The 19257-nt window shown below is 34.7% G+C and overlaps 2 protein-coding genes and 1 long non-coding RNA gene across 5 annotated transcripts; 2 read left to right on the top strand and 1 right to left on the bottom strand.

Moving 5' to 3' along the window:
- Positions 1–3765: 3765 nt before the first annotated feature.
- LOC113274343 lies at positions 3766–4613 on the top strand. The gene is made up of 2 exons (XR_003322963.1): positions 3766–4020; positions 4112–4613. It is a non-coding gene; the product is annotated as an uncharacterized LOC113274343 (long non-coding RNA).
- Positions 4614–12470: 7857 nt separating this feature from the next.
- LOC113273258 (floricaula/leafy homolog) lies at positions 12471–14311 on the top strand. The gene is made up of 3 exons (XM_026523007.1): positions 12471–13029; positions 13475–13833; positions 13913–14311. The coding sequence occupies exons 1-3, from the start codon at positions 12471–12473 to the stop codon at positions 14309–14311; spliced, it is 1317 nt and encodes a 438-aa protein (XP_026378792.1).
- Positions 14312–16370: 2059 nt separating this feature from the next.
- LOC113271524 lies at positions 16371–17641 on the bottom strand. 3 transcript variants are annotated; one of them, XR_003322183.1, is made up of 4 exons: positions 17480–17636; positions 17294–17394; positions 16983–17055; positions 16371–16596 (listed from the first exon to the last, which is right to left on the bottom strand). XR_003322183.1 is itself a non-coding variant. In XM_026521409.1 (3 exons), exons 2-3 carry the CDS (start codon positions 17376–17378, stop codon positions 16976–16978), a joined length of 165 nt encoding a protein of 54 aa, XP_026377194.1. In that variant the 5' UTR covers positions 17379–17380; positions 17480–17641. The 3 variants fall into 3 exon arrangements, 1 of the variants encoding a protein (XP_026377194.1); XR_003322184.1 differs by having other exon boundaries at positions 17294–17380; positions 17480–17633; XM_026521409.1 differs by lacking the exon at positions 16371–16596 and having other exon boundaries at positions 16976–17055; positions 17294–17380; positions 17480–17641.
- Positions 17642–19257: the final 1616 nt, after the last annotated feature.

The raw sequence follows: 19257 nt of genomic DNA on the forward strand, positions 1-19257 counted from the left end.
TGAAGAAAGCAGTGAAGAGGAAAGTTCATCTTCTGGAAGCAGTGACACTTCCCCTGCATCTTCAGGCAGCAGTTGGAGTGAGGAATTTGAGGAGGAAGAATATTGGGGTTATTATGATGATGAGGACTATTAAGGTCCTCTCCAGAAGCGTCGAAAACAGCCGAATTTTCAGAGTTTGAAAAGATTTTGAAAATGATAAGAAAAGTTTTAAAGGATTGTATTTCTCGATGCTTAACTCCGATCCTCTTGAATTTCTTGTTGCTGATTTTGGGTCTTCTCTTTTGGTATTTCTGGCTTGGGTAAGTTTGTTGTAAGTTGTTTTTGAGATGAACAGTTGGTGTAGAACTAGTAGTGATGTTGATGATGACAATGAGCTCTTGGTCTAGGGCTATGTTAGTTTTAATAAGAATGTTTTCTCGGTAATTTTGTTGTGAAGGAGTCTGCTTCTTTTGGTTTGTAATTATGGAAGAAGTACTGGTAATGTGTGTAATGATTTGGTTGTTGGTTTGAAAGTAATGGTACTTGTTTTCACTTCTTTGAATGTTTCTGGTGATTGAACTAGTAAGGTAAGTACACAGATTGTTGAACAAAGTAATCAATTGGATTAGTAATTTAAAGAATAAGGAACTATAGATGTTTTTGGTGGGATGAACACTGCTTTGCATCTGAAAAAATTTCAAGCTGACGTCAGGTGACGCAGCAGAGCTTCAGTGGCTTTTTAGTTCATGTCTATCTTGTTACTTAGTTACCTATGATTAATTTTTAGGCGAGGAATCCTAATATTTAAAATGTTTGCCAAGGATTTAAAGCTCTGGAGATTAATTAAAAGTGGTAGCTAGGAAATAAGGTTCGTGTGGGAAACAAAATTGGATTTGAGGACCGGAGGCGGAAGTAGTGTAAGTGCAAGTTGCACACCCTTCCAAACTAGCTCACAAGTCTAAAAATTTCGATATTTTAGGCTTCCAAGTTTCCTTTTTCTATTTTGCACTCCTAGCAATACTTTGTTTCCCCTTAGTGAAGTTTTTAGCTTCGCGCTTATTGGGGTAAATCTTTGAATGATTCTATCAGCATTCGAAGTTTTAAAAATAAAAGGGACAAGTTTCAAAAACAAAGGGACAAATGGTGGATAGGCTATATGAGATTTAACTGCACCAAATGGAAATTCATAAATCTAACTGAGGAAGGTTGCTTTTATAAATTCGGAAATAGAAGTAGTGATTATTCAAGCAAAGTCTTAGATTCTAGAATTAGTATGCGGTTAATACCTATTCGGTTAAGTATATATGATGTTAAATATTTTGTTTTTTATCGACAATAAAATACTGAAAATAACGCTAAATAAAATTTCTGATAATTGAATTATATACTGAACTGTAAAAAGCACAGGGGACAAAGTTACTTGATCATCAAGTTGTCCTTAACACAATGGTTAACCTGTACGTTTCAAAAATGAGTGACGTTGATATCCCGCGATGAAGTTGTGTCCTGTCTGATACAAGTTTATAAGTACCACAGTACTTGCCCACTCAACGAACTAAACAACAAAGCACAAAATATAAAACACACACAGAGGAGAAGAGACGTAAAGAAGAAGGGTAGTAGCCTCTTATGGACACATTTTGGAACAAAGAATTCGATTGGTTTATAGAGAGGAGAACTGAGAGGAAAGAAGGTCGAAAAAATTGTGCAATTAATTCAAATTAATGAGAGAATAAATCAGGATTAAAATCAGTATTAAAATCGAATTAATACAAGATATTTTCAAAAAGGACAGAAACAGCTAGTAGTTAACCACACATTATGTCGACATAAATAAACTGAAAGAAAATATTTTTCAATTGGGTCAGACGCCTAACTTAAAAATATTTTATCAAAAAAGATAAGTCTTGGCTGACCCGCACACACCTAAGCCCAGTCCGTCAGGACGACGGACATCGGCGTGCTAGCTTTGCTAAACGGAAAAGTGGATGGATTATTGAATGGTTATAACTCTCTTGTTTTATGCGGTTTTTTGTTCGGTTTGGAAGAGGTCAGTTTTTTCAAATCAATGTCATCTAACCTATTGACCATAAAGTGTATGAACGGTGTGAAATTAATTTATTCTTTGTCATCCCAAAAAAATCCTGAAAGATGGACAGATATATCTTTTATCCTAACTGTCCTGTCTTGTGTATAATTGTTTATTGATTTGAAAGAAGTTGGTTTTTCTAAACAACACAGTCCAAACCTAGAAAAGAATTGAAATAAATGAATTTAAGTAACAATTCTAGAATTGTTAGCTCTATTAGTTTTTGAGTTTGCTTAAGTTTCTCTATTATCTCTGTATACTTGTGTTGCTCATAAAAACCAGCCATTTCTGATGAGACTAATCTCTGTAACGAGGCTTGGAAAAGTAAGACAAATCTCTATAATGAGGTTGATCCTTGGAAATGTGTTATTTAAGTGAATGCATTCTCTTATAGTTAAAAAGATAAGACTAAATATTATGGGCTAGATTTGGCTTCTAGATTAGACATAAATCGTCGTCTATTCTTCTTTTCTACTTCTCTCTCCAGATATATCTTGAATGCCAATTAGTAGCTAGATAGTTTTGCTGAATGGTTACGCGGAGAAAAAATCAACTTCTCGTTGTCTGGTTATGCATCGAGTGGAATATTCCACGATATCTGCGTTGTTCCATTCAGCGGAAAGTAAAGAAAAAAAAGATTTACGCTGAATGATTCAACGTAGCCTCTTTGTTTGGCTCTGCGACTAGTACACTGGAATAGAATTGTCATAATACTTAGGGAGTTATTCTAGCTGACGAATACTTCCAATCTAGATGGGAGATTGGAAGGCCATGACACTAAGCCTTAGTACCATAGTGTAATAGCTAACTGGATTTGTAAACGGCCGAAATTCTTTAATTTTAGCTCTTCTTTTCGTCCTTACTATACATGGTTGTTTTTTTTTCGAGAATCAAAAAGTAAAATCTCCTGAGTCGCTGATACTTCCTTCGAGAATGATCAACTCATCGGAAAAAAAAATCCCGAGATTCACACCACGTGAGAGGGGTGGTGGGCCCACTCCTGCCCTTCCCTATTCCTGCACAGAACGCACAATTATATCCGTTCTACTTCGGGAGAGATTGAAGTGCAATCTTCCGTGTGTCTAGCATTACTCTAATTTCTCAACTTTTTTACCGCTTGGATAAACAGAGCTAAAACCGTCCCTTCTCATTGAAGGTGGGCCTCGCCCAATAAGATTAGCAAAAGGCCATTTTTGGGGCCCGCCATAAAAAAATGTTAGGAGAGTCGGGAGTAGGGGTGACCATATTACCCGTGATCCGTGGATTTGGTCGGGACCAATCGTACTTTTACGGATGGATATCCGGACCGTTCATTAATGGGTTGGATGCAGATGGAATTTTTGAAATCCAACGGATTACGGATTAGGCCCGGATGCAACCTTGAAAATCCGTTGGACATCCAGATCCATAAAATTAATGACATTCTCTATATAATAACATAGTTTTTTCGAGCGCTCTCATTCACTGGAGCTCCACGTTAATTCTCTCTTCTGATTAATTCTCTCTTCTGGTTGATTCTGATCCTACCAATTTTTTATTTTATTTTACGTTATTAAATTTAGACCAATAAAATTCAAGGAGAATATTTTTTTTCCAATAATAAGAAGTCTGTTTATTTTTTAAGATATTTGCTTGATATTATTTCCAAGAGTTTGTTAATTTTTTTTTATTTTTTTTATGGAAACTTTAATGTTTGGTGACTCTCTATTTAAAGCTTTCAAGGGAAGGCGAGATTTTTTTCTTTGCACGTTGCTTCTTTGCTAGTTTTTTTTCTTTCTTCCGTTTCTTTCAGCTTAGGGTTTTGTTGTCTGATATTTTTCTTTTGTTTTTATTTGTTATGTATGTTCCTCGAGAGCGTAGCAATCGGTGCTGATGACTGCTGCAACAAAAGGTGATTAGGATTGATATTGGTCCTTCTGGAGCTTTATGGCAACGAAATAGACTCATGAGAGGTACCGTGAAATAATCTTTTTCCGTGTTCTCGTGATGTTTAATTGTTTTTGTTTATTGCGGATGTTTTTTTTTTGAAGCATTTTATTGCAGATGCTGGTGATACCTTTTATCGTTTTCATGGGTAAGACGATGAAACTAATTCTTCTTTTTTCTTTTCAATCTAGGTTCTTTTTTTTGGTTTGTTTTTTATCCCGTTGCTTCTCTTTTTTCTTTTTTTTTTTTTGCAAAAAAGAGGATCTGAAGATAGAAGACCCTCGATACATGGATGAGGAGATAAATGTTTCTTCAATTTCCTATGGATTTTTCTTTTTGATTTTTTTCTTCTTTTCTATGATTTTAATCCTCTTATTATCCTACTTTATTTTTATTGTTGATTTAATTAACCAGCAAAAAAGAGTCGCAAGGCGGAAACTTGATAGTGAAGCTTAACAAGAGAATTTGGCAACACATCCCATCCAGAGCGATGCGCGTATGTACTTAAAATTTTATTTATAATCATTCGGGGTTCTTAAGTTTTAGATTTTGTTAGTCTTGCTCTGTAGCCTGTTATGCTATTTTAATTTATTTACGACTTATTTGGTTGTTCGTTTTATAGAACTCATTTTTACGGGTTTTAAAATTAGTAAAAAAGAATCGAATGGAAAAAGTTATAATAAAATTATTAATGAAATTTCTCATATTGGACCTATAACAAACTATGTGTAATATATGGTCATGCATGACTAGCTTTGGGTCCAGTTCTTAAGACGTTGTTTGATCTGTATTATCTCCTAAAGCTGTTAGAAATTTACACTGGACTCCAGCGCTCTCAGGCTCTTGAGCAAAAAATTAATCCACCCAATGCATCTCGATGCAGCAATAACTCGAATGCCTCGCCTTTCCTGACCGGTGCATGAAGATATTTACAGATATAAGTATCTTTATGCCTTGTGCGTTCTTACATTTGGCTAGATCATAATTTCCTCCCTTACGCTTGGATCAACATAACTTTCATAATACCTATAAAAACCATATGCTTTATCTCAAAGTTGGTACACCAGTGATGCTTCTAACAAATTTAAATCCAAGTTCCTTCCGGGCTCTAGGTAATTATGTTTACATTCCAAGAATTTTACTACATCCAACATAGTCATATCTAACTTTTATTTTGTGGAGAATGCGGTTTCCGATCACAGTATGCATGTTTTACAATGACTATACATCAGAACATGAAGAAAGTGGCAGTCTATTTTCCAAAGTCAATTTTCTCTGATGGTCAAATCTGCGTTTGCAGTATCAACGACAACTAGCTGAATCTACGTTACGATATACTGCTTGAGAAACCGAAAGATGATGTACCTAAGAGAGATGATAGACACACCGAAGTTTTACACTTCGTTGTGTCCCGCAGAGGATCGAATGGTAAGTATTTTAGCGTGTTTAACATCTAGACAGGGAAGGGCAGAAGTCGGGGGCCCTTCCCTCTCACACCGTATATTTGTGGTACTCTTTTTTCGGTTTGTTAATCATTAAACTTTACTTAGAATGTTGTCTACTAAGAAATATTTTACCAAACTTGCGTCAAATAGGAATTTTTTTCTATTATGAGACCAAATTTTTTTTTAATTGGAAGTATTGTGTTAGGTTTGCAATATCTTCGGTGCTTATTTCTTGGAGTATTTATTTTTGCAGCAATTCTTTCTGTAATTTCTTGCCTCTTTAGAATTTATCATGGCCCATGGGAATGATTTAGGGCACTTCAAACAAGTGAAAGCTTAGCTTCAAGCTCAATACTTTAGGCATTTAGAGTTTAATTAAGTTTTTAATTTTTTGCATTTATTTTAATAATGCGTAGCTCATGAATTCAGTGAAATGGTGCACATGTATTCATGTAAATTTCAAAACACCATGTTTGTTTGGGCTTATTTTGTGATAATACATCATGACTAACTTTGTTTTGAGTCATTTTTTATTGGCTTTCGTGCGGTAAAACTCTTTCTTTTTGACCAACTAACTTTTAGGAAGTGGCATGTATGGTTTAATTTATTGTTAGTTGAGAAGTCCATTAGACGAGTTCTTTGTTAATCTGCATGAGCCATGTCAAAGCTTAACTATTTAAGCTGATATACATTGCGCTGGATGGCCTGTATTTTTATCAGCTCAAACGTTTCTTATGTTGCGAGAATGTGGCGAGATTTCTATTAATTTAAGCAAAAATCACGCCAAGTTTGAGTTGACTGGAGTTAAGGATTTGGTTAAAAAACGGATCAAGGATTCCCCAAGTGACTCCCAGTTTGATGATAATGCTTTATCATTGATAATATGTTGCAACAGGTGATTAGAATTGAATGACGTTGTTCACAGACATGGAAATCGATTACGTGAATGAGATGAAGAAAGGTAATATACTTTTAGTAACAAAATTGAGTAAGTAACGTATCAAAACTAAATTGTTCATCGATCAAGGGGGGGGGGGGGAAGCAAATTAGATGGAGAGCATATTGGTCGAACAACTCATACAGTAAGAGTACCATACTGTGTATCTTCCAACTCATTGCATTTCATCTTCAAATGAGGCAATTTCGTGTGAAGTGTTGTATAAATGAAACTGGAATTATACTTGGAAGATGTTGCACCACAAGGCAGTGACTTTTTATTTATTTTTCTATTACACAAGCGTTTTACTCTCTCCGTCTCCGTTTGAATGAAAGTATGATTTTGTACGAATCTCATAATACCTGAAAGTCATAACTTTTTTCTATTTTTCCACAAATTACGAATAACTCCCTAACATATTGTCGAGAAACTAAGATTTAGTCTGTTTTAACGTATTAATATCAATTTGTAACATAATTAGAAAAGATTAATACCTCTTTTCATTCATTAAACCGCTCCCTAAACCTCTGTCTAATCATGGGCAAAAAGAGTATAGTTTATTGAATTTTATTAACTTTTAGGGCGTGAGCTTATTGAACTTCTATTAGTTTTCTGATGAATTTTTTTCAAATGACATAAAATAAACAAGATATAGACCCGTGCATAGCACGGATGACAAACTAGTTTATATAGTTTTAGAAAATACTATGGATCATGTAGGAACTCATAAGGTATTTGTTTGGGGTGTTATACATGACATTTTTATATATGTATACATATATAAGATATGTAGGTTTTATAATGAGTCATTTGTGTTGGTTATTCTCTTTATTATAAATTTGTACTAAAACAAATCCATTGGATTATCTGTATCCAATTCGTCCGTCCGTGCATCCGTTGGATGTTGGATGCGGATGCCAAATTTAAAATCCATAATGTATTGGATTGGATGCGGATAAGGTGAAAATCGGTCCATACCGGCCCATACTCACCCTTAGTCGGGAGACCGTTTTTATTTTGTTTTTGCACACGCTTTCCTCTGTAAAGGCAAAAAGGATTATGCCCAATACTTCTGTGTCCTTGATATTGAACTTTGAGAGCTCTGGTATTAGTGTAAATCTGGTTCATGTGACCAAAATTAAGCACGTGAAATAGTTATTAAAAAAATATTAGTTAGAAAATAAAGCTGGTGAAGTAAGATTCATAAGAGGAAATAGCGATAAAATAAGAAGAAAGACAAGGAGAGGATCAAACAAGTATCTAGCATGTATGAAGAGGTAATAGAGATGATCAGAGAAAAGAGTCAGATTGGGTTATACACTTTATTATGCCAAAAGTACTTGCGAAAACCCCAGCCTTATATTTGCATCCATCATAGACTTTGTTCATAAAAAAACTGACTTCCTGTGTGCTGGCACCTGTGACAATTGATGCCCAACGTACTTTCTTCGTAGCCTTTGCCTTGAAAGCATTTTGTCATTTTTCTGAAACTCTAATCATCCTTAATTTCATGCATGCACATAACATATATCCTCATAATCTTTTTTTTTTTCTGACTATACATAGCTAACTAGTTACAGTTACTCATGCATATCCTTATGATCTTATACCTAGCTAGCTAACTAGCTACAGATCTTTCTACGTGCATACACTGTTTTTCATCATTCTTTGTGAAGAAACAACAATAAACTTCATTAGCATCGAAAATATATGATGAACTTGGATACTATACGAATACAGGTTTAGACGTTTAGCCAAGATTGATTTAGTTTGGACTCAGATCAGATGTATGTGTATTTGAGTTTACTGTGATAAAGGAAAGGAAAGGGTATCCAATTGCTTTAATGAGAAAGAGACAAACAATCTCTTATCAATATCAGAGATTTTTACATCAGAAGTCTTCACTGAAAGCTAATCAGAAATCGCTTCCATCAATAGTACTTTTTTTTTTCTGTATTAAAAATATCGTAAAAACATTTACATTTTTTAAATAGAAAAACATGTCACTGTCTATCCATATTAGAAAAAACAAGAAAGAAACCGTTTCAAAATTATTTGTATTTATATTTTATCAATTATCAGTTTGGTACACAATCTTGCCATTCGTTAGATTAGATATATGTGATATACTGAGCTCTATAATATTTACGTGTAAATTCAAATTACAAAAAGTAGATAAAATGAGAGAAATTTTTAGTATTCTTAGCTATGACTAAGATCAGTTTCTATGGAATGAACAAACTTCAAATTTGTTCATTTTGCTCCCACTATGGAATGAATAAACATGAAAAATGGATGTTCAAAATAATATATTTGTTGATTTGAACATCGAGATGGACCATCCAACGCGCGTCTGAGGTAAGGACGAGCGAGCTTTCTAGGAACGTTGGCGCTCTTAGAAAACTGAGTCCCGTTTTTCAGTTGAAACGAGTACTCGGTATTTGTGACTTTTTTACACAGAAAATGAGTACCCGTTTTTGGTTTTCCCACTTTTACACTGAAACTTCTCTTTTTCACTCTTTTATTTTACCTATTATATCTTTTTCTTTTAATAATTATCTTTTAACCTACACAAATACTCCTACGGGAAAAAAATTGGAAATAAAAAATAACGGAAACTCAGTTTCCGTTTTGTACTATTTACACGGAACTAAGTTTCTGTATAGCATAGGTAAGGGATGGCACAACACCATAGCGAGGTTTCCTCGAGACCCATACCCTTAGCTTCAAAATAAGCTATAGCTAAGGGAAATTGCACACCATGATCCTTGGCCTAATCCGAAGATAGAAGGAGTGGTCTACACAGACAAACAACTCTAAAACAATATACCCCAACGGACGGTGATGATGAACCCGTCGGGAGCAGTAGGTTTCTTGCTGAATGTCATGGGACCAGCAAAAAGAAAAACATGTGAGCGGTTGTTTTAAAATTGTTTGTCTGCTTCGTAATACAATTTCTTTTTTGTTTTTCTTATATAAATTGCAAATTTATACCCCATATTAGCTACAAACGTATCCAAGGATTACCAAATCTTATGAGGTTACTACATATAATGTAAGATTGTTTTATTTTACATGAATGTAGTAACCTATGAAATTTCTTAACTTGTGTAACCGTTATGCAAAATTTTATTGGAATTAATCAAATTTGATAAAAGATTAAAGTTATTAAAATCCTCAGGAGCTTACCATTTGAACTTACCAGAATATTATTTTACCATATCAAAATAACCAGCGGTTTAGAAATGCAAATCACCTAAACTGAGGTGGTTTAGTATATCGTCATTGTGAACTATTAGCCTCTGGCTAGGTTAGAAAAATGCAGCAAACCATTGATGAATTTGAAGTTGAAGGTATGGCCACCATCTAGAAACTTAAAAGACCTCTTCCAAATTGTTGTCCAAGGAAAATTCTCGTTTATTTATCATGCCAGCTATCAAAATATGATGCTGGGCATCTACCTATACTAAAGTGGTAAGAAGATAATAGTAATGAAGTCTCTAATCCTCAAGATCTTACCATTTGAACTCATCGTAATGTTATTTTACCATGTCAAAGTAACCAGCTGCCCGGAATGCAAATGTGTACGACCTGAGTTGCTTTGGTATATCTGCATTGCTAATGGGTTCAATTTTAGGCGATATTGGATTCAGATCAATCAGTTCTGGTTCAGGTCCATATAATTGAGTACAAATCGACACTCTGCCCAACTAGCTCTCAAATTTATCAAATTTAGGCCATTTTAATCCATTTTATTCTATTTTGCACCTGTCAAAACCTGAAGAATTAGTAACAAACCTGGAAAATTGGTAACATGCATATCCAAGACTTAAAACTTGTTTTTGCTCCTGATAGATACATGTCTATGCCAATTTGTAATGCTATTTAAAACTTGGATCCACCCATGACTGATACATGTCTATGCGAGTCTATAACACTATTAGGGATATCAGAAGTAGAAGTGTTTCTGCTTCTTTAGAAGAGAAAGTTAATCTCAGTAGCCATAAGTAAAATGATTTTGATTCATAAAAATTAGTCATTTGTCGCTTTTAAAAGATATTCTAATATGTTGTTCCTAACTTAACTTCTGGCTTTTTGATTTAATAAAGGAGAGAAGTATCTCAGAGTGTATCCAAATATCCTCTACAATATATATATATATATATATATATATATCGATTAAAATTCAATATTTAGTAAAAGTTTGTGCTACTGATAATCGATTGAGTTTTCATAGGTATAGCTTAACAATCATATTAGTATAATAAGTAACAGCTCAAAAATTAACCATAACATACGTATATATAAGAATTTCTTATTTTAGAATTTCTTATTTTATCGGATTAACAATCAACATTAGTCAATGTAGCCTATATAACTAGTATCATTAAATTAGGGATAATTCGCTCACAATGCTATTTTACACTATCTCAAACTCTAGACACCAATATTTTCTATAAGATTCAAAGGCAATGTATTTGAAGCTAATATTTTAATTATAATCCTCTTATAATAAAAACTAATGCATTCTAAGGTGTATTATACAATGGTGTATAACTTTGAAAATCAATCACTGAGAATCCAAATATAAGTTCAACATTGTCATTTGAGTATTATTAAAAAATTAATGCCGAAAATATGAGATAGTGTGAAAATATTTTTTTCCAATAGATCCTTCGAGGCTTCCATCACTAAATCATCTTTAATGTCGATAACTATTTTTAACATATTAACTGCCGTCTAAGTTAACCCGGTTAATTGGAGGCCTACCTCAATTATTTGAGGCTTATCATTTTCTTCACCCACCTAGATAAGAGGGATAAGGGTAATGAATGTCTAAAAAGGATGAAAGTACTAAGTTATCCTTACTGTTAATATTTAAGAACTTAAATAAAATCTATTGAATTCCACCTTCTTAGGTACTTTTATATCAACTCATTTCTCTTATTTAGGTTTTTGATCAATTCATACATTCAAAATTGAAATTTTCAGAAATTTTACTTTCTAGATTTGTCCAGAATCAGATGACATGAATGTCCATATTAGCCAAATCTTAATCGAATGATATGCAGATACACACCGGCCGATTGTTCTTGATGTTCTTCATGGTTAAAGAACATCGACCCGGTCAATGTAAACATTAATATAGACCGATTCTCGTTTAAGAAAATGCCCAACTTTTCTGGTTGTTTTATAGGCTACGATTCGACCAATATATATCTATATATACGCCGACTGTTACAATCGGCTTATAGAAAAAACATCCATATCTACCGGTTGTTACAATCAGACTTTATGCAAATGAACGTCTCAGTTAGTTTGTAACTACTAGTTACATCTGCCAATTGTTCAACGGGCCTACAGATAAATACATGTCTACCAATTCTTAGTGTTTTTCGTGAGTGAGGAACATTAGCCCAAAATCAATCTACGAGTGTATGAACATCCACCTAGGCTAGTTTAATGTTCTTAAAACATTCAAAATTTTCATGTCTTAATAATTAATAAACATTAGTTAATTTCACATCTAACACAATTTTTTCCTACCAAACAAACGGATTCTTCCAGATACGAATTAGCCATTAGCAAAGATTGTTGGATAAGAAAACTTGATTTTATTTCAAAATGTTTTTTTTTCTTTGTCTTATAATGATACACCTCAAATTAGCCAGGTAATCTAAACATCGGTGGCTATCTAGTTCTAGTTTTAATTCGGACCAATCAGATGATCATGTAAAAAGAAAACATTGTTCCATCGAAAAGAATTATAATGAGTTAATGTAGATTGTAGACATAGAAAAATAGAGGGCAATTTTGTCAACCAAAACAGTCAACTTTATAGTATGAATGACATTGACCTTGTAGCTACAAAGCTAGCACTAGATAGTTTCAGAGTAGTAGCTTCACGAAACAAATTAAACATTTCTTTTTATAACCCAAGAAGAAACTAAACTAACATAAATATGAGATTGAAAGCATCAGTTATCTTTTTATATATCAGATAATCGTCATCCTCATACTTCTTCTTCTGCTGCTCTTCATTGAGTAGTGTCTTAAAACACTGTTAACGTTGTCATCATCATCATCTTCATATATGGATCCTCATGATGTTTATCATGCTTTATCAGCTAATATATACAAATGGGACCCAAGAGGACCACCACCACTACCTCCACATACACAACCACCACCTCCACAACCACAACCCACAACCACAATGGTGCAACACAATAACAATATTCATGCAGCATTGCAATCATCTCCAGGGTCGTCATCATACTCTGCTCTCATGAGACCAAACAGTAGTACTAACTACAGAGATCACCATGATCATCACCAACATCAGTTAGGTTTAGAAGATTTCTTTCAACCATATGGTATTCGATACCACACAGTAGCCAAGATAAGCGAGTTGGGATTTACAGTGAAGACTTTACTAGAAATGAGAGATGAAGATTTAGATGAAATGATGAACAATGTTTCTCTGTTATACCGGTGGGAGTTACTTGTTGGTGAGAGGTATGGTATCAAAGCTGCTGTTCATGCTGAACAACGTAACAGATCACGTGATCATGATGCTGATCTAATCAGAAGAGGACAGCTCATCACTAATGATTCTGCAACCAACGCTCTTGATGCTCTCTCCCAAGAAGGTAATGTCAAAAATCTATCTCTACTATTCTTACACTTATGTTACACCTTCATCAGCAGCTTCACGAATGCGATGTATTAGTGGATAGACAAATGATTAGTTCTCTGTGTAGATCAAGATCGAGTTTTCTGTTTACTTACTAAGCAATTTCTATATCTAAAACCTGTTGAGTTTGCTACAACACACCTTTCTACTTTCTACTTTTTACATTTTTTGTTTTTGTTTTTGGGAGTGATTTTGAACCTTTAATATTTGGTGGTAGATTTGCACCCCACTAAAAGAGTAATATCATATGATAAATAAATGGACTTGTTTGTCATTTTCAAAATATTTATCTTTTTTTTTTTTTTTTTTTTTTTTTTTTGTATTTTCCAAAATGATTTCTTTGATTTGATTGTTTAATTAAGCAGTTAAAATATCTGATGATGATACTGTTTGTATAAAAGGATTATCGGAAGAAGCAGTGCAACAAGAGAAAGAGGTGATGGGAAGTGGTGGTGCATTGGAGAGTGTGCCAACAAAAGAGCTGAAGAAAAAGAAGAAGAAGCAGCAACAGAGGAGGAGGAAAGGTGTGTTGAGCAATGAGGATGATGAAGGAGAAGGTAGTGGCAGCGATGGTGGTGGTGGTGGTGTTATTACTGAAAGACATAGAGAACATCCATTTATTGTTACAGAACCCGGTGAAGTAGCCCGTGGTAAAAAGAATGGACTTGATTATTTGTTTCATCTTTACGAACAATGTCGCGATTTCTTGATTGAAGTTCAAAATAATGCTAAAGAACGTGGTGAAAAATGCCCCACTAAGGTATACGTTTGCATATTGATGTAACAAAACTCGACGGGACGGGTCTATTTTGGTGACTGATTATTTTTGGTTGTTACAGGTGACTAATCAGGTGTTCAGATATGCAAAGAAGGCGGGTGCGAGTTACATAAACAAGCCGAAGATGAGGCATTACGTGCATTGTTACGCGCTGCACTGTCTTGATCCAGAGGGATCAAATGCATTAAGGAGAGCTTTCAAGGAAAGAGGAGAAAATGTTGGAGCATGGAGACAAGCATGTTATGAGCCTCTTGTTAAGATGGCAGCACTTCAAGGGCATTGTGATATTGATGCTATCTTTGAAGCTCATCCTCGTCTATGTATTTGGTATGTTCCGACCAAACTTCGTCATCTTTGCCACGCTCAACGTCAAATTACGACTTCAGCTTCCACTGCCACCGGAACCACTTCTGCACCTGTAGTCATTACGGGACCTAGGCCAGCTGGGCCTTCCTTTTAGTATGTGCTTGTTCTGTTTTACTGCATTCGTTTTTTGGCTATTTTTTGTTTTTTTTTTTTGACATGGGAGCATTCACGTCTCTTTTATGAAGAAGGTCTAAAACTTAGTTAATTTAGTTATGGAAGTTCATCGTGTATTTGGATAAGTTAAAAGACTGATGAACAACAACTGTGGAAATGGAACCAAATCAAAATGTAAAACGTATTAGATTTTGCTTGTGGACGTATAGGAATCCCAAATCCAAATGAAATGATGACCCAAAAGTAAAATATCAAGAACTGGAGCAACCTATGATGAGAAATTTAAAGTGTTAAGAGAAGCAACACAATAATCCCCCACTGTGGCAAATTTTAATTTTCAATTTAAATTTCTTCGTTAGAGGGAAAATTTGTAATTCAGAAAACTTTGGATTGGTCATCACGGAGAAAAAAAATTAAGAAATGGAAGCCACCAAATGGCAAATAGGACCACACCAAATCATGTTTGACATTTTATTTTGATTTCATCACTTACTCTCTTTATCCAGGAATTTTTTTTGCTTGCTAAGATTATCGTACCATGGTCAATAATTTACACTGGAAAAAGTGGCTAGGATTTCCTCATACATTTTTGTCCGATTGCTTGTCTCGACATCCGGAGGGAGGAGTAAGAAAAAGAAAACCACTCAAAGACTGGATTTTAGAATCAAGACTCGACCATCTTATGGTGTAACTATAGTGTCAGCCTAGCAGAGCATTCCGGATCCGGACAGCTCTAATGATTTGGAATAGAGAAAAACTAGATGAAAGATCAGTTGGACGCTCTCAAATGGTGAATGGAATCAACCGGGATAAGCAATCTGTTCCGCAACATCAAGACATCCCCCAGAGCTCTAAATATTTCATCTTTTCGGCTTCAGTTAGACATTTTGCCGAAGAATTGAGTTCTGAAAAGTGAATAAAAACCACATGACCAAATAATACCAAGTACAAAAAACCGCCGTGGAGTTGGAGCAGATAGAATTTTACAATTATAAGAACCTATCTTTTCTGCAGTTTGAATTTCATGTCCCTTTAAAACAGTAAAGGAATGCGCTCCCTACAGAAACCATATAGGCCATAGCTGTTGTTTCCTACATTGATAAAAGGGCTCTCTCCATTAAAGACGATGACGAACACTATTCAATATTTCATAAGAACAATACCCAGGAAGCAGTTGAGAGACACAACTTGCCTCAAGGGAGACTCTAGTATCAAGGGAGATCAAGGGAGACTCTAGTAGTATCAGGAACACCTAAAATAGACACCACCGGCCTCGAAGTATAGTTTCTTCAGGAACTAACCTGCACAAGAACATCGCCAATACAGAATTTTTTTATATAATAACTCCATAATGAGAAGTTGTCACCCACGGATGAATAAGCTCTTTCACTTAAATGGGAAAAGTCTTGTCAGACAGAAATATTCCTTTAATAAATCAATTATTCCTTTCATTCCAAATTTCCATATGATTCAAACCGTCTCAGGCAAAAGATCGTTCCATCTGATCTTCCCAACTCCTGCAAATGCTTCATTCTCTAGTTGCATCAACAAACTGACAAAATGGATCAAAATCAAATCGCTAATTTAATGGCCAGCAGAAAAGTAGAAAAACTTTTCAGAGAGCCTGAATGCCTAATCCTGCCGTACTAGTGGGATTGAAATTGAATGACGGATGTGGTGATTGCAGGAACATAACAATCAACGTATGAATCATCGTTTCATACTGTTTAACCAGGTTGTTAACCTTTATGGTCTCCATTATCAAATGTTTAATACTTACAGCAGGTTCTATACAAGCAGCCAAAACAACAGACCTAGGCTATGTGCAATGTTAGCCTAGCAAGCGCTAGCTCGCAGCTCTCTCTGGCCTTTGCTGCCTTGTCTAAAAGTTAAGAGGAAGAAAGATCTCCAACTTGCAACAACCCATTATATGGGTAATGCTGACTTCAAAAGGGATGACTCACATAGAAATCAAAGAAGAGAAAATAGCAACACCTTACAAAATGGGTTGCTGATAGAAGAATAACTGAGACAACAGCTTGAAAATGGGAGGAAAAAGTGGTTAAAACTTCTTTCAGTAAAACGAAAATACACATTGGCTTTTCTCGATAAAACGATACCTTAGTACATGGAATTACATCTTGAATCTTGATAAATTTTAATTGCATTAGCAGCGTCATTATAAGAGCATAATCCTATCATAGGAATATCACCTATTGCTCTGGCAATTTTCAGCTTTACACCCCAAGCTTAACCTTAAGATGGCTGGAAAGGCAGACCACGGGAGAAAAGGATTAATAATTCAAATCAAACCCCAAAATCTACTAGCAAGTGCAGTCAACTACCATAGTAGCAATTTCTCTTATACAGAATTTACATGAAAAGGCAAAAGAAAGTGGCAGGCAAACTCATTAAAACTCCAGATATGAAAGGTTCAAAGTGTTCATCAATTTCCTTCGTAAGACCACAATCCACGAAAAAGGATTTGTAACGAGTTCTAGCAGCTCGTGGTTGTCCTAGAGTTGTCATTTACTCGTGCCAACATCAATTGATTCAGAGACCAAATGCAATCATGATTAATCCATAACGGCACTAATATATATATATATATATAAGTGTAATACATCGACAAATAGTTAAATGACTAATACCTTTTGTAGAACTCAGCTGCAGATCGTGATCCGTTGTAACAAATAAACCATAGCAACACGATAATCAATATATCTACAAATAGTTAAGAAAGACATGGAAAGAAAATCCATCAAGATACTAACTTCTATCTCATTACAGATAGATCCAGTATATCCCATGTCCTTAATAAGAAGAATACCCTAATACTAGATTAGACGATATTTTTTTAAAATTTGATCATTTTCCTTCCACAGTTAGGTTTTGATTATACAAATATGAAGATTAGACCCGATTGAATTAAATTAAGTAAAAATATCCAGCAAAAGGATACTGAAGAGATACCGCTCCCACCATTCCAACATGTACAACCCAAAAGTGACATTATAAAGATAGATCTTGCGTTGAACAAAGTTCATCTCTACAAAGAAAAAACTACACAATCAAAAATAAATCAAATCAACAAGAGGAGACTGAATAACCAAAATTCGATGAATAAATTAGAAGGAAATTTGCGTACCTTCCAGAGAATAACACAGAGACTGTTGACGTTTCCTCGATTCGAAAAATATTATATAACAGCTTGGAACCTAGATTCTGAAGACGAAATCCATCTGTGAATCTCAACAGGGAGTCGGGCAGAAGAAGAGTTTAACCGATGACAAATGGTTTTGCCCAACACCACTTATACCTCCATCCACGGTAGGTGGCTATGGGGTGGCTAAATGACCCGAAAATACAAATTATTCTTTTGTCTTAAATTTACTTTTCTTAAATTTACTTTTATACCCTTCTCCGGTAAGACAATAAGCGTGGAGTCTTTCGTCAAGATGAAGAATTGAATTAGGGAGATTTGTAGATAGAGCAATGGAAGGATATAATAGTAGTACCCATTTTTATACTAATTATTATACTCTAATAGTTATGTCTTTTCAGGAATTTGTGTGGGAGTAAGAAACATTAAAAAATGTCTCTCGAGTCAGCAGATCTAGGAGACAAATAATAATAGCAAATAGGATGGGTCAAAGAGTTGCAAAGAACCAACGTCGACTTTAAAACTGAAGATGATGCAATTCTAAAGGAAATAAAGGAGTAGAGTAAAGAAGTTCAAGGAAGATTCAGTCTGGGATTCCACCAAATGAGGGATGAAAATTTTGAAGCAGTCTCTTTTGTCATGGGGGATCTGATCAAAGTCACTAGAGATCAATACACGAAGGCAGTTAATTTAGGGTACTTTCCTCTCCGAATAGACGGCTCCATCAGAAACAACACAGATGAAATTTCCCTGGCTTTTAGGATAGTTTGAAAGAAATGCAAACTCAAGTATTTATAGACCAAGGTTGTTTGGACAAAAAGGAAATTTCAAAACCGAAAATATTCTCAAGATATTAACATTAAAGTACCTAAATTTGATTTGCCTATTTCCAATTAAAAGCCAAACAATATTTCCGAAATCTCTCTTAGAAAATTTCTATTATTAGTTTAGCACATTAACTAATAAAACTTTTCCAGGGGATATGCTTTAATTGCTGGTAATTATAACATATATTTGAAAATCATAATTAAATGCTTTTCAATATTTCGGTTTGGGATCACCTTGCGTATCAAGGAATATCTTTGAACAATTAATGATAGGAGTTATGCACATGCTCAAATGATGTCGACATCTAGAAGTTTCTCATCTTAGCAAACCCTAATTCGTAATTCACCCACAACATTAAGAAATGTGTGAACTTTGGACACTCGGTTTTGCTCTTGGAACCGATTATACCATGACTCACAATATAAGTTGTCATTGGTTATATCATGCTTTCCAAGATAGGTTATGACCGGTTACACTATGCATCCCAATGTAGCTTATGATAGGTTACACCTTACTTCCCAAAGTATCTTGTGATCGGTTTCACCTTGCTTCCCAAAGTAGCTTGTGACCGCTTACACCTTCCTTCCCAATGTAGCTTGTGATCGATTACACCTTGCTTTCCGAATTAGCTTGTGACCGGTTACAACATGTTATACACTATATAGGCTATGACTGGTTATACCTTGATTCTCAACATAAGTCAAGATAGGTTCTACATTGTCATCTTGTATTGTTCATCCAAATATAGTCATGATTTCCCTTTCGATTATGAAACAAGTTCACACATCTAATTCCTTAAACCAATGTAACAATACATAGTTCCTAGGATAAAATCACACCTATATCCCACACATCAAGTAGCTAAATACATAGATTATGTTGATATCGTACTTACGAAGTTCAAAAGATAAGCGTTATACTTTGTAATTCAATAT

The sequence above is a fragment of the Papaver somniferum genome, chromosome 4 (genome assembly GCF_003573695.1).
Source record: "Papaver somniferum cultivar HN1 chromosome 4, ASM357369v1, whole genome shotgun sequence".
Taxonomy (NCBI): Eukaryota; Viridiplantae; Streptophyta; class Magnoliopsida; order Ranunculales; family Papaveraceae; genus Papaver; species Papaver somniferum.

What these genes read in the sequence shown, in the direction of transcription:
- LOC113271524 (XM_026521409.1), bottom strand. Translation starts at nt 17,378, where the DNA reads ATGAACTTTGTTCAACGCAAGATCTATCTTTATAATGTCACTTTTGGG. An exon ending in GTGGGAGCGGTATCTCTTCA is followed by an intron (nt 17,056 to 17,293) that starts GTATCCTTTTGC and finishes AACTATTTGTAG; the next exon opens with ATATATTGATTATCGTGTTG.
- LOC113273258 (XM_026523007.1), top strand. Translation starts at nt 12,471, where the DNA reads ATGGATCCTCATGATGTTTATCATGCTTTATCAGCTAATATATACAAA. An exon ending in TGATGCTCTCTCCCAAGAAG is followed by an intron (nt 13,030 to 13,474) that starts GTAATGTCAAAA and finishes TTTGTATAAAAG; the next exon opens with GATTATCGGAAGAAGCAGTG. An exon ending in GTGAAAAATGCCCCACTAAG is followed by an intron (nt 13,834 to 13,912) that starts GTATACGTTTGC and finishes TGGTTGTTACAG; the next exon opens with GTGACTAATCAGGTGTTCAG.